At 40.7% G+C, this 14414-nt stretch overlaps 1 protein-coding gene across 2 annotated transcripts in view; it reads left to right on the forward strand.

Moving 5' to 3' along the window:
* Positions 1-14414, forward strand: part of rps6ka1 (ribosomal protein S6 kinase a, polypeptide 1) — a 195044-nt gene that overhangs the window by 47636 nt on the left and 132994 nt on the right. Inside the window, exon 1 of one of the 2 annotated variants that reach the window (XM_014210103.3) lies at positions 2420-3063. The exons of the other annotated variant lie outside the window; for it this stretch is intronic. Within the exon in view, the coding sequence (XP_014065578.1) occupies positions 3001-3063 (63 nt within the window). The 5' untranslated portion in view covers positions 2420-3000. Of the gene's footprint in view, positions 1-2419; positions 3064-14414 lie in introns of those variants that run through there. 2 annotated transcript variants of the gene reach the window in all.

Here is a 14414-nt window from a genome sequence, read left to right on the forward strand (position 1 = left end):
TGTTATACAAAAATGTATAATTAGCCAAAATTGAATCGGGGAAAATGAGTTGCATTTTTTATTAGGATTAGCTCTGAGATTGAAAGCCATAGTCTCTGCTGGTTCATACTGTAAAGCCTGATTTTCCTTCTCTATACATACAGTAGCATGCAGCATCAAAGAATCAAACCTACTTCTTTTTCGTTACAAAGTGTGCTTCTCAGTGCACAACCACACTGACACTTTATTCGATTAGATTAGTGGGTGTTAACTGGCATGTTGTCATAGAGCAAGACATGACATTCAGCTTCACATCCCTTTAGGCAGGGTGTGTGTGTGTGTGTGTGTGTGTGTTGCACTTTGGATGCCACTTGAGACATAACGGAACTGTGCAATCTGCACTAAATAGGTGTTTGTGTTCAGAGATGCAGGAACATGCCATACAATATATTGTACTTTTATTTTAACTAGGCAAGTCAGTGAAGAACAAATTCTTATTTACAATGACGGCCTAGGGACAGTGAGTTAACTGCCTTGTTCAGGGGCAGAACGACAGATTTTTACCTTGGGGATTCGATCTTGCAACCTTTCGGTTACTAGTCCAACGCTCTAACCACTAGGCTACTTGCCGCCCCAATTTAGTGTGAGATACTTGAGGGTTTCGCTTCCATGGTAGTTATGCTATGAGGGCCGATTGCTATGAAAGCTTAATATGCAATTACAGCAGACCAATATCTTGATACAGCACATTCAGTACATGTAATAATTTGTCCTTTGTCCTGTCTTGTATCAGTGTTCAGAACTCAATGCATATACAGCCACATTGCGTAGCAACAGTTGAGCATGAGAATAGTTATTTCAGCTCAAGGCTGGTACAACGTTTTATTACATAAGGGTGTGTGTGTGTGTGTGTGTGTGTGTGTGTGTGTGTGTGTGTGTGTGTGTGTGTGTGTGTGTGGACATGTTTAATTATACTTGTAAATTCCCCACAAGAATAGTAAACAAACAAAAATGTAACCAACTGGGGATAAAAAAAGGCTATTTCTAGAGTGTTTAGAGTTAGGGGTTAAAGGTTAGGTTTATGGTTAGGTTTAGGATTAAGGTTAGGTTTTGGGGTTAACTTTTTGGGCGACCCAACCAAATTCACATAGAAATGTGATGTATAGATCTCTCATTTACTTTTGGTTTTGTACACAAGCTTCAAACTGCTGAAAATACAATATTTTTGGTTATGGAAAATATATTTCACAGCGGTTTAGATGGTTCAATTATTCTCTACACTATACTTCCTTGTTTTTTCACATAAACTTTAATTAGGCAAGCTAGCATTTTAGGATTTTGAATGGGAATTCATTGTGTGTACCCACAAGGTTAGTTAAACAAGCCTGTGTGTGTGTGTGTGTGTGTGTGTGTGTGTGTGTGTGTGTGTGTGTGTGTGTGTGTGTGTGTGTGTGTGTGTGTGTGTGTGTGTGAATGGCTTAAATTGAGAATACATTAATAGTGCAAGTATCCATCCTAATTTTTGTCATACTGTAAATCTAGCCAGCACCTGCCTCTATGGTAGATGCTGGCTGGTTGCCAATAGTAACCAATTCAACCAGGAACAATGTCCACTCAGCCCAGTCAATGGAGTAGATGGAGAGGGAACCACAGCAGAGCACTATTCTCTCCAACCTGCACTCTGTATGAAAACGCTTTGTGGCAAATGTTGGTGGTTTCCAAAGAACCCACTGGGCACAGGCGTCAAGTCAACATCTATTCCACGTTGGTTCAACGTAGTTTCAATGAATTGACGTGGAAACAACGTTGATTCAACCAGTGTGCCCAGTGGGAAACAAAGACCTAAACAAATGCACATAGGCCTATACATTAACACAATGGCCCTCGACGATGCACAGATCAATTGATAAACCACACTCAAAGAAATTGTATTGAATTGTTTATGTTTAAATGTAAAGTATCAATCTGGTTTCCTTCAAACCCAAATGCATCATGTACCATGTCTTTTTGAAGGGACATTGATAGACAAATTCATTATCTTTAAACTCAGTAATTATATGACGCTATAAATGAGTCAAATTGAGGGGCAACGTTTAGGATTAAGGTTAGGTTTTGGGGTTAACTTTTTAGCATGATACCTCTGTGCATACAAATGTATCACCATCATCGCCCTATTATTCTTCTTGTTCTCTTCTTTCCCTTCTTTTTTTTAGCGTCATACTAAACTAAATTCTCTTCAAGGTCTTATTACGCTAACAACATTTTATTTGATTCATGTATACAAGCGCAAATGGTGGGCTTTTGGCGCATTACGTAGGCCTATCATTTGCAGTTCAACCAGCCTCCAGGGGATGGCGAAAATACGGTTGGGCGGACCGACCAAGAAGGGGCTGGATGAAATCCGTTTGGAGTCTATATAATTGGTCGAGTTGATACGCTACATTCTGGAGGATGAACCAGCGGACAGAACCAAGTCCCGCTCCGAGGAAGCTCTCAGAAATACAGAGGAAAAGAAAAGCTCTATGCCTATAATATAATAGGCTGCGTCGTCGATTAATTAGGTTACATGGACACAAGAGAAGGCTAATTATTTCGGTGGAGGAATATAATTGCATAGCGATAGCCTATTAAACGGCTTGGAAGCTGCACAGTCGCAGCTACAGCCAGCACCTCTCTTCTCGTCAAATCTGAACGTAGGCTAAGGTGTAAAGGGGTTCGTTTTTGCTCAAAGCCTCAAGTTGTTTTTATTGTGTTTATTGCATGTTTCTGAAGAGGTGGTCATTATACGACGTCATTTTGAAGGGATTATATTAGTTTGTAATCAACGGCTGCGGAGTGCGACTGGATGCATGTCTTACATCGGGGATTGAAGTGATAGGCTACATCTCAACGGACCGGACTTCAAATTGTGAATGAAGAAGACCTTGTCCAGGGCAACGCAACCTCAATCTACAACCCAATAAATCTGGGCAAACTCAACTTGTATTTCGGCAGCAGAGGGAGAAACTAAAAACCTGCAGAATGCCTCTTGCACACCTTGCGGAACCCTGGCCCCAAATGGAACTAGTTACACTGGACTCAGAGGTAAGGACACCATTGAACAGTTTGTTAAAAGCACTATTTTCATTCCGCGTGCCAAAAATATCCGTAGCCTAAACTTTTCCATTCTGATTATTGTTGCTCGTGTAAATGCATTTGCCAAATGAATGCCCAAAATGCAATAGGTTTTTGACAGGCAATGCAACATATTCTTTCATCTGGTTGTTAAGTTGGGGATGGTGTACTTGCTTGCGAACCCTGTCGCATGCTTCGTAGTATAAACAGTTCGCGCATATATTATGACGACGTTTTGGTGTTCGACAAGGTTATTTTTTTCCCTGAGTTTGCACACTACATTTTTTGTTGTTGCGACAAGTCGAAGTTCCGTAGTGCCCCGTCGTCGGTGATTGGTCAACAGTACTAGTAGGAGTGGGAACTATGGATGGGATTCTTCAATTAAGTGTTTGTCTATAAACAAGAGATGACTAGTTTATATGCAACAAAAACACTTGAGAAATACTGCACCAAACATTGCTGAAGACCAAAAACGTAAAATCAAGAGATCTGTAATGTTATCTTCGATTAATTCAGACTTTTGAGGACGTGTATACTGGCTATGTTATTATGCCTCGAGAGGGACGAACAGTAATATTGCTGCTTTTTCCTAGTTTCAAGTGTATATATTTTAAGGGCGTATGCGAGGCACGGACGTTAACTAGTATGTGGGCGCCTTTATTGCATTCGCTCTGGAATCTGGTTGCCTTTCTGGGTGTGAGCCAGGTGCCCCGTTTTGACCGATGGCGCAGTCGGCTAAAGGTGGTGAATAGATGTCTCACTCAGGACTTTAATCGTTTAAAAAAAATGGGTGGCTCTCCCATAGGCACCAATGCAGTAACAGTTGGGTCTCATCTGCTTAGTTTGACTGTATGAACCAGAAAACATGAGGGAGTGAGATGTCTCGCTTCCGTCTCTTTGAGTAGCTCAAAACGAAATGTGACGTCGGTTAAGCACGTGGAGTAATAGGATTCTGTTTTCACGTGCAAAAGTGGTTGCTTTTGATAGACTTTATCTGCCTTCCAATGAAAATGAGTTAGAAGATTCAAACATATTATGTAAAATAAATGTAGATTTCTAAACAATGCATAACAGGATGACCACACAACACGAGCATTGCAAAATAAATGTAGAAATCTGTTATTCAATTATTGTGCCAACAAGGGTCTGTGTTGCCAAGGGCTAAAATAGAAATCAGTTCTATTTCTGACGCAGATCGTGCTTCAAGTCCTGCCACTCCCATCTCCTCATTGGTTTATAGAAGCAGGTACCCACCTGCCATCTCCTCATTGGTTATACCCACGTGGGTGACTGTAAGACGAACAAGGTCAGTGGCAGTAATGCACCTAATTTATGAAAGTTGCCAATCGCAATATAAAGTCAAGAGAAGAAAAAGCCTGGAAGGAAGAGGGATGACTAGAAACAATTTGATTGGCTGTTTTATGTGTGGATTAATTGTTGGAGTAGAGGACCTTGTGCATTTCAGGTAAAATAACAACTCAATGTTTATATCCCAGGACAAATTAGCTAGCAACAGCAAGCTAGCTAAATAGGACAAATTAGCTAGCAAGCTAGCTAGCTAAATTGCCATAAATGTTTAATGCTTTTTCGACCTGTCCCCAAATTAATATAATTGGTTCAGAGTTTGTTTTGATATTTTAACCTGCGTGTCGTGATCGCGTTTGGTGTGGGGGGACAAAATACATTTATGCACGGTGGTGCACGCGCCCAGCCGGTTTGGGTTCCGTGTAATGGTGCCTTGTAGACATCGTTGCCGAGCGGTGCAGATTACTATTCGATTTGAGATTGCGCTCCTCCCTCATCTCTTTTGCGCGTTTGCGAAACACGACCCTGCCAAGCCATGCTGCTTCTTGACACACTGCTCGCTTAAACCGGAAGCATCAATGTGTCGGAGGAAACACCGTACAACTGGCGACCATGTCAGCGTGCATGCGCCTGACCTGCCACAGGAGTTCCTAGAGGACAAGGACATCCCGGCCGGGCAAATCCTCCCCTAACCAGGACGACGCTGTGCCAATTGTGCACCGCCTCATGGTTCTCCGTTGCGGCCGGCTGCGACAAGGCCCGGGATCGAACTTGGATCTGTAGTGGTGCCACTCGGGAGACCTGATGAATGCCTTCTGAATGTAATTATGTACTATACCACCACAGCATGTCTTCCCTGCACCACGGATCAGGGCAATTTAAATTAGTTTAGCTTTTTTACAACTAAATCTCTATTTGTGATGTAAATGGAATGGTCCAGACACCTTTTGCTATTTCACTGGTCTTTGACAAATTTACCCCAACCTGTGATTCACTTAATCCTCTGTGCAATATGGGGACTCGGGCAAAAAACATGATACATTGTGAAAAAACCCCACCTAAAATATGTCCTTTTTAGAAATAATTTAAATAAGCTCGCAGTATAGTGTTGCAGGTATGTTGTACACATGAAATTGTTATTCCGAACTTTATCCGCAGCGTTATATTCTATTTGGTTGCGACTTGAGCGATACCTCGCCATTCTAACAGCAGAAATAGAGATGTGGTTATGAAAAACTAAATTCTGCTTTAATGAATGCACCTCGCCTAATCCATTTGATTACAAATGAACTTCCTCCCATGGAGGCTTCCACGGCTAGAGATCATTCAGATACAGTCTGCTCCCTTGACAAAGCTGAAATGTCTGTTCTATTTTTCCAACAAAACATGTTCAATGTGTAGTAATGTAGAGCTAGATGACTAATGCCTTTTGAATGCATCACACTGGGAGCTTTCTCATTTTAGCTTGAGGCTGTAAGTCACTACTGTCACAGCACAGCTCTCATTGGCACCTGGCTCCACTCCAAACTTGTACCGAAAGAGAGACGAGGCCAAGGTAGATTGATTTGAGATGTAAAGGGAGAGCGCTGCCCCTGATAGACAGACGGTCACGGCTGGGTTTGGAGAGCTGGGGGTTTATTGATTGAACAGCTGTACTTGGGTTACTTTCCGATGGGACAAGCCAAGGTCAGATTCATGAACAGCTTTATGGCAGATTTGTCATGGCACTGACTGTCAAAGTACGAACTCTGTTCAAATTCTACCATTGGTCCTTTGCTATACTATAGTTGATGACGATGTCAGTTGTTTACTGATGTCTACACTGGTACAACTGCAGTTCTAAATAGTAGGATGTTAAATCTGCAAGCCTATTATGAATGTCTAATCAGAATAGAAATGTGATAATCACAACATACACTGAATACATCCACTCGGTGAGAGGAGCTACTCTCTATCCGATAACAGCTGATGAGCTGCTTGTTTCCTGTCAATCTGTGTCTTGAAACCAGAGACTGTAACAGCTACAGATTCATTCCAGGGTTGTCATATAGCACTTACTGTATGTTACCCCTCAATTCCTATCTCCCTCCTTCCCTCCCTTCCTGTCTCTCCATTCCCATCCCTTCGCCCGTCTCCCGTTTCATGTGCTGTCACTGGATCACCACCAGGCTTCTTTAGGTCCCAGTTTGCTATCTTCTTCTTTGGCGCAATGAAAAACATGTACTGTATATTTACAGTATAATTTCATCTCAATATGCTGTATCTGTGTTCACACTTTCCCAACAACTTGAATATTTTTCGCTATGGAGTCATTTAAACATTAGTGCTAGCAACAAGCTCCTCACATCCACTGCAGTACACAGCTAACATGACATAGGGAAATGCGTAGTTTATTCATGGAAATTGACATCTCATGTACGTTGGCTAAGAAACCAAAGATGGTTTAACTTTGGTCAAAACTGCTTTCAATTGTGGCAGCCTGGGCTGTCCCATGCCTCTCAGCCATTTCTGTCGTTGGTGGAAAAAGTACATTTGGACATGACACATTGGCTAAACTAAAACACAACGTCAACCTGCATTTGAAACATGAAATAAATACATCAATATATTACATGTGAACCCAAGCTAATACCAAACATTTTTATACTTTAGCAATCAAAACTATTTGACAATTTACAGGGGGTCAATTCATTACTAGCCATATGGACTTACACTGAGTATAAAATGTAAAAAACCTTTCCATGATGTAGACTGACCAGGTGAAAGCTAAGCTTTTTGATGTCGCTTGCAAAACAATGTCCAACAGATTGGTTAGTGAAATGCACACTTGGCCTTCCGATTGGACCAGCAAATAGGTATTTTGGTATGTCAACATTGCTTGAAATTGATCATTTACTTATGAAGCTTGCATTTAGAATTCTTTGTTAAAATAAATTATTACTGTGGCGCAGACTCACCATAGGCACGTTTCTCCACTTGCACTCTCCAAACTCCCGCCAGTGGAGAGCTCTGTTCTTTTGTTGAAATGTTTGTTCCTTTCAAACATTTAAATGCAAATGTGATAAATCTATATTCCATCTAATCCTACTATAATTGCTGGTTTAGACGTGTGTTTCATGTTTGATACAATATTTTCATTTACCATTTCTTACCCTCTTATTGGGCGTGATGTTTATTGTGCACATGAATGTTAGCAACACTCATGAGGTAGGAGTTCTGTTTATTTAATTCAATGTATGGTTTCCTTTGTTCATATTTCCCAGTTATGTTGGAGTTCTGTGTGTTTTTGACATGTCTGTCATTCTGGTTGTGCGTAATAGGAGCGCACGCACCTCAGTGCGCATAGAAATATGGTAGCTTTGGTATCAGTATTAGAGGTCGACAGATTCATCGGAATGGCCGATTTAATTAGGGCCGATTTCAAGTTTTCATAATCGGTAATCGGTATTTTTGGGCACCGATTTGCCTATTTATTTTTTTGTTTATATACACCTTTATTTAACTAGGCAAGTCAGATTAAGAACACATTCTTATTTACAATGACGGCCTAGAAACGGGGGTTAACTGCCTTGTTCAGGGGGGATTCGTTTTTGCAACCTTCGGTTACCAGTCCAACGCTCTAACCACCTGCCTTACATTGCACTCCACAAGGATTAACAGGCTGACTACCTGTAACGTGAGGGCAGCAAGAAGCAAAGGTAAGTTGCTAGCTAGCATTAGACTTATAAAAAACGATCAATCTTAACATAATCACTAGTTAACTACACATGGTTGATGATATTACTAGTTTATCTAACGTGTCCTGCGTTGCATATGATCGATGCGGTGCCTGTTAATTTTCATTGAATCACAGCCTGCTTCGACAAACGGGTGTTGATTTAACAAGCGCATTTGCGAAAAAAGTACTGTCGTTGCACCAATGTACCTAACCATAAACATCAATGCCTAACAGGAATATTTAGACTTAGCCACCCGTTAGATAAAATACGGAACGGTTCCGTATGTCACTGAAAGAAAAAAAACGTTTTTTTCGAGATGATAGTTTCCAGATTCGACCATATTAATGAGTCTATGATTTGATAGAGCAGTCTGACTGAGCGGTGGTAGGCAGCAGCAGGCTCGTAAGCATTCATTCAAACAGCCTCGTCGCTGTGCTTCAAGCATTGCGCTGTTTATGACTTCAACCTGGGTGGGTATAATTTTTGGAACGTTCCAACAGGAATCTATGCCAAAAACTTCGTAAATTACAAGGTTTCCAAAAAACAACGCATACAAAGTTGTATAGCGGCAGAATAAGATACCGGGTAGGGAGTGGTCTATTTCATTGCGTTTTTCACTCATCACGTTTATTCCGAAAAATGTCTGTCCTCACATGTCTGTTTGCCTATGGACAAACATTAAGAATAAGCTACGTGGTGAGTTGATGCCTATTCGGCAGCTAGTTAGCTAGGTTTGTATGCGTTGCTACTTTGTATGCATTGTTGGTTGGCAACCTTTTACTTTAAATTTTTTGAACAGATTCCTGTTAGAACGTTCCACAAATTATACCCAACCCTTCAAGCCTATCAACTCCCAGATTAGGCTGGTGTAACTGATGTGAAATGGCTAGCTAGTTAGCCGGGTGCACGCTAATAGCGTTTCAAACGTCACTCGCTCTGAGACTTGGAGTAGTTTTTTTCCCTTCCTCTGCATGGGTAACGCTGCTTCGAGGGTGGCTGTTGTCGATGTGATCCTGGTTTGAGCCCAGGTAGGAGCGAGGAGAGGGACGGAAGCTATACTGTTACACTGGCAATACTAAAGTGCCTATAAGAACATCCAATAGTCAAAGGTATATGAAATACAAATCTTATAGAGAGATAGTCCTATATTAACTACAACCTAAAACTTCTTACCTGGGAATATTGAAGACGCATGTTAAAAGGAACCACTAGCTTTCATATGTTCCCATGTTCTGAGCAAGGCACTTAAACATTAGCTTTCTTACATGGCACATATTGCACTTTTACTTTCTTCTCCAACACTTTGTTTTGCATTATTTAAACCAAATTGAACATGTTTCATTATTTATTTGAGGCTAAATTGATTTTATTGATGTGTTCATTCAGTATTGTTGTAATCGTCATTATAAAAAAAGAGAAAATAATCGGCCGATTAATCGGTATCGGCTTTCTTGGTCCTCCAATCGGTATCGGCGTTGAAAAATCATAACTTTAAAAGGCTAATTGATCTTTAGAAAACCTTTTTGCAATTATGTTAGCACAGCTGAAAACTGTAGTGCTGATTTAAAGAAGCAATAAAACTAGCCTTCTTTAGACTAGTTGAGTGTCTGTAGCATCAGCATTTGTGGGTTCGATTACAGGCTCAAAATGGTCAGAAACAAAGCCCTTTGTTCTGAAACTCGTCAGTCTATTCTTGTTCTGAGAAATGAAGGCTATTCCATGCGAGAAATTGCCAAGAAACTGAAGCTCTCGTACAACCCTGTGTCCTCCTCCTCTCTTCACAAAACAGTGCAAACTGGCCCTAACCAGCTTTAATTTCTTTCATCACATTCCCAGTGGATCAGAAGTTTACATACACTCAATTAGTATTTGGTAGCATTGCCTTTAAATTGTTTAACTTGGGTCAAAAGTTTCTGGTAGCCTTCCACAAGCTTCCCAAAATAAGTTGGGTGAATTTTGGCCCATTCCTCCTGACAGAGCTGGTGTAACTGAGTCAGGTATGTAAAGGCCTCCTTGCTCGCACACGCTTTTTCAGTTCTGCCCACAAATGTTCTATAGGATTGAGGTCAGGGCTTTGTGATGGCCACTCCAACAACTTGTCTTTTGTTGTCCTTTAAGCCATTTTACTACAACTTTGGAAGTATGCTTGAGGTCATTGTCCATTTGAAAGACCCATTTGCGACCAAGCTTTAACTTCCTGACTGATGTCTTGATGTTGCTTCAATATATCCACATAATTTTCCTCCCTCTTGATGCCATCTATTTTGTGAAGTGCACCAGTCCCTCCTGCAGCAAAGCATGATGCTACCCCCATGCTTCACGGTTGGGATGGTGTTCTTCGGCTTGCAAGCCTCCCCCTTTTTCCTCCAAACATAACGATGGTCATTATGGCCAAACAGTTCTATTTTTTGTTTCATCAGAGCAGAGGACATTACTCCAAAAAGTACGATCTTTGTCCCCATGTGCAGTTGCAAACCGTGGTCTGGCTTTTTTATGGCGGTTTTGGAGCAGTGGCTTCCTTGCTGAGCGGTCTTTCAGGTTGTCGATATAGGACTTGTTTTACTGTGGATATAGTTACTTTTGTACCTGTTTCCTCCAGCATCTTCACAAGGTCCTTTTACTGTTGTTCTGGAATTGATTTGCACTTTTCTCACCAAAGTACGTTCATCTCTAGGAGACAGAACGTGTCTCCTTCCTGAGCGGTATGACGGCTGCATGGTCCCATGGTGTTTATACTTGCGTACTATTGTTGGTGCAGATAAACATGGTACCTTCAGGCGTTTTGGAAAGTGCTCCCAAGGATGAACCAGACTTGTGGAGGTCTACACTTTTCTTTTTTTTTCTGAGATCTTGGCTGATTTCTTTTGATTTTCCCACAATGTCAAGCAAAGAGGCACTGAGTTTGAAGGTAATCCTTGAAATACATCCACAGGTACACCTCCAAATGACTCAAATGGTGTCAATTAGCCTATCAGAAGCTTCTAAATCCATGACATTTTCTGGAATTTTCCAAGCTGTTTAAAGGCACAGTCAACTTACTGTAGGTAATCTTCAGACCCACTGGAATTGTGATACAGTGAATGATACGTGAAATGATCTGTCTGTAAACAATTGTTGGAAAAATTACTTGTCATGCACAAAGTAGATGTCTTAACCGACTTGCCAAAACTATAGTTTGTTAACAAGACGTTTGTGGAGTGGTTGAAACACTTAGGTTGGAGTCATTAAAACTAGTTTATGTAAACTTCCGACTTCAACTGTATGTATGAATGAATAAATAAACTGGGTGGTTTGAGTGCTGATTGGCTGACATCTGTGGTATATCAGACCGTATGACAACACAGTTTTATTTTCTTACTGCTGTAATTACATTGGTAACCAGTTTATAATAGCAATAAGGCACCTCGGGGGTTTGGCCAACGTTTATGGCCTGAGGTGTGGTATATATTTATTTTTTTTACATTTTATTTAACTAGGCAAGTCAGTTATGAACAAATTCTTATTTACAATGATGACCTATGAACAGTGGGTTAACCTCTATGGGCTAGGTGGGACGCTTGCGAAAACTTCAATTTTTAAAACATATGACTATTTTACACCATTTTAAAGACAAGACTCTCGTTGATCTAACCACACTGTCCGATTTCAAAAAGGCTTTACAACGAAAGCAAAACATTAGATTATGTCAGCAGAGTACCCAGCCAGAAATAATCAGACACCCATTTTTCAAGCTAGCATATAATGTCACATAAACCCAAACCACAGCTAAATGCAGCACTAACCTTTGATCTTCATCAGATGACACTCCTAGGACATTAGGACATTACATGCATGTTTTGTTCAATGAAGTTAATATTTATATCAAAAACCAGCTTTTTACATTAGCATGTGACTAGCATTCCCACCGAACACTTCCGGTGAATTTACTAAATTACTCACGATAAACGTTCACAAAAAACATAACAATTATTTTAAGAATTATAGATACAGAACTCCTTTATGCAATCGCTATGTCCGATTTTTAAAATAGTTTTTCGGTGAAAGCACATTTTGCAATATTCTGAGTAGATAGCCCGGCCATCACAGGCTAGCTATTTTGACACCCACCAAGTGTGGTACTCACCAAACTCAGAATTTCTATTAGAAAAATTAGATTACCTTTGCTGTTCTTCGTCAGAATGCACTCCCAGGACTTCTACTTCAATAACAAATGTTGGTTTGGTTCCAAATAATCCATAGTTATATCCAAATAGCGGCGTTTTATTCGTGCGTTCAAGACACTATCCGAAGGGTGACGCGCCCGACGCGTTTCGTGACAAAAGAATTCAAAATATTCCATTACCGTACTTCGAAACATGTCAAACGCTGTTTAAAATCAATTTTTATGCGATTTTTATTTTTTTCTTGTAAAAAAGCGATAATATTCCGACCAGGAAACCCTGTTTTCGTTCAAAGACGTAAAAATAAAAACATGGTGTCAGCTCGTGCACGCGCCCCAGTCTCATTGTTCTCAGATCGACCACTATCCAAATGCGCTACTGTTTTTCAGCCATGGCCTGCAAAGTCACCATTCAACGTTCTGGCGCCTTCTGAGATGCTATGGGAGCGTTAGAAAATGTTACTTTATGCCAGAGATCCTCATTTTTGGATAGAGATGATCAAGAAGGCCAAGAAATAGTCAGAGAGCGCTTCCTGTTTGGAATCTTCTCAGGTTTTGGCCTGCCAAATGAGTTCTGTTATACTCAGACACCATTCAAACAGTTTTAGAAACTTTAGGGTGTTTTCTATCCAAATCAAACAATTATATGCATATTCTAGTTACTGGGCAGGAGTAGTAACCAGATTAAATCGGGTATGTTTTTTATCCGGCCGTGCAAATACTGCCCCCTATCCCCAACATGTTAACAGCCTTGTTCAGGGGCAGAACGATAGTTTTACCTTGTCAGCTCGGGGATCGATCTCGCAAGCCTTCGGTTACTGGCCCAGCGCTCTAACCGCTAGGCTTCCTGCCGCCCCAATATACCATGACTAATGGCTGTGTCCAGGCATTCCCTGTTGCGTCTAAGAACAGCCCTTAGCCGTGGTATATTGGCCATATACCTCACCACCTCGGGCCATTAACTTTGACACTGTATGTGACTTAAGTTTTATGATATGGAAATCTGAAGTGCACATTTTGGACTCACTGGTCTTTTGGGTTGCTTGTATGTCACCAAAACTGTATTTTTTTTTTATATATATATTTTTTTATAATCCTCAATGTCATCTTTCAAAATACATTGAGTCCTCTCAATTTAAAGCATTTCCCTCACTCGGACAACAAAAAAGTTGCCCAATTTAGCAGGAGGAATGGGGGCAACTGCTATGGCTGTCCCTGTAAGGCGACACATTTTACAGAGCCTATCTGGTGTATGTAACAAAATCTTTGTTTTCTATATATTTTTTTAAATTAAAGTTTAGAATGGCTGTCAGTCAAAACCCATACTGACCTGTGAAGCGCAGAGCCAGAGCTCTGGCGTCATGTATAGCATGTTACTGTCTTCCAATTTAGGCTTTTATTAGTGCCCAATCTGCCATTTTCAACCCGTATACTGGTGTTAAGGGCAAGTTAGTTGAGTAAGTGGCTGAATTAATAAGGTGATGGGTAGCTTTCTGCCGTGTTTGAGAAGTCAAAGTGCTCTGGATGAGTTAGCAGTGGCAGCTGGACAGATACTGTATCTTGATTTCCTTGCTTTTTTTTCCCTCTGTTCTCAGCCCCTCTTTCTGCTCCTCACCCCTCTTCGCAGAGCAGGCAGGCCCGTTGCCCTACACAGACACAGCGTGTACACATGCTGCTCCGGAGCCAGTGCTCTTCTTCCTTCAGACAAGCATGTCACAACTTTGTTCATTTGCACAATGTCTTTCATTCAGTCCAAAAATGACATTCGGTAGCTTCTACCTATAGCTGTATAACTTTTTGAGCTGGATTGCCTGTATTTGCAATTTAGTTTCTTAGGGCTGTCAAATTATTTAATAAATAATCAAGTTAATCGCGATTAATCACCATTTTTGAATTTGCTCAAATTTGGCCCTGAAGAAGAAGAGAAAATAATTTCAAAAGTAGTGCATTGAGTTACAGGCATACTATGCTTTGAAACAAAATTATGAACATCAGAATGTTTTAATAGCATTTTCACCATAAACAACTTAAGTCACGAACATACAGCTATTAATGCTCCCAATGTTTAAGTAGGCCTACGCCTACATATCCGCGTCAGAGAAAAAAAACATAGCTCCAGTAATATTGGGCATAACTTT

The sequence above is a fragment of the Salmo salar genome, chromosome 09 (genome assembly GCF_965601325.2).
Source record: "Salmo salar chromosome 09, fSalSal1, whole genome shotgun sequence".
Lineage (NCBI taxonomy): Eukaryota > Metazoa > Chordata > Actinopteri > Salmoniformes > Salmonidae > Salmo > Salmo salar.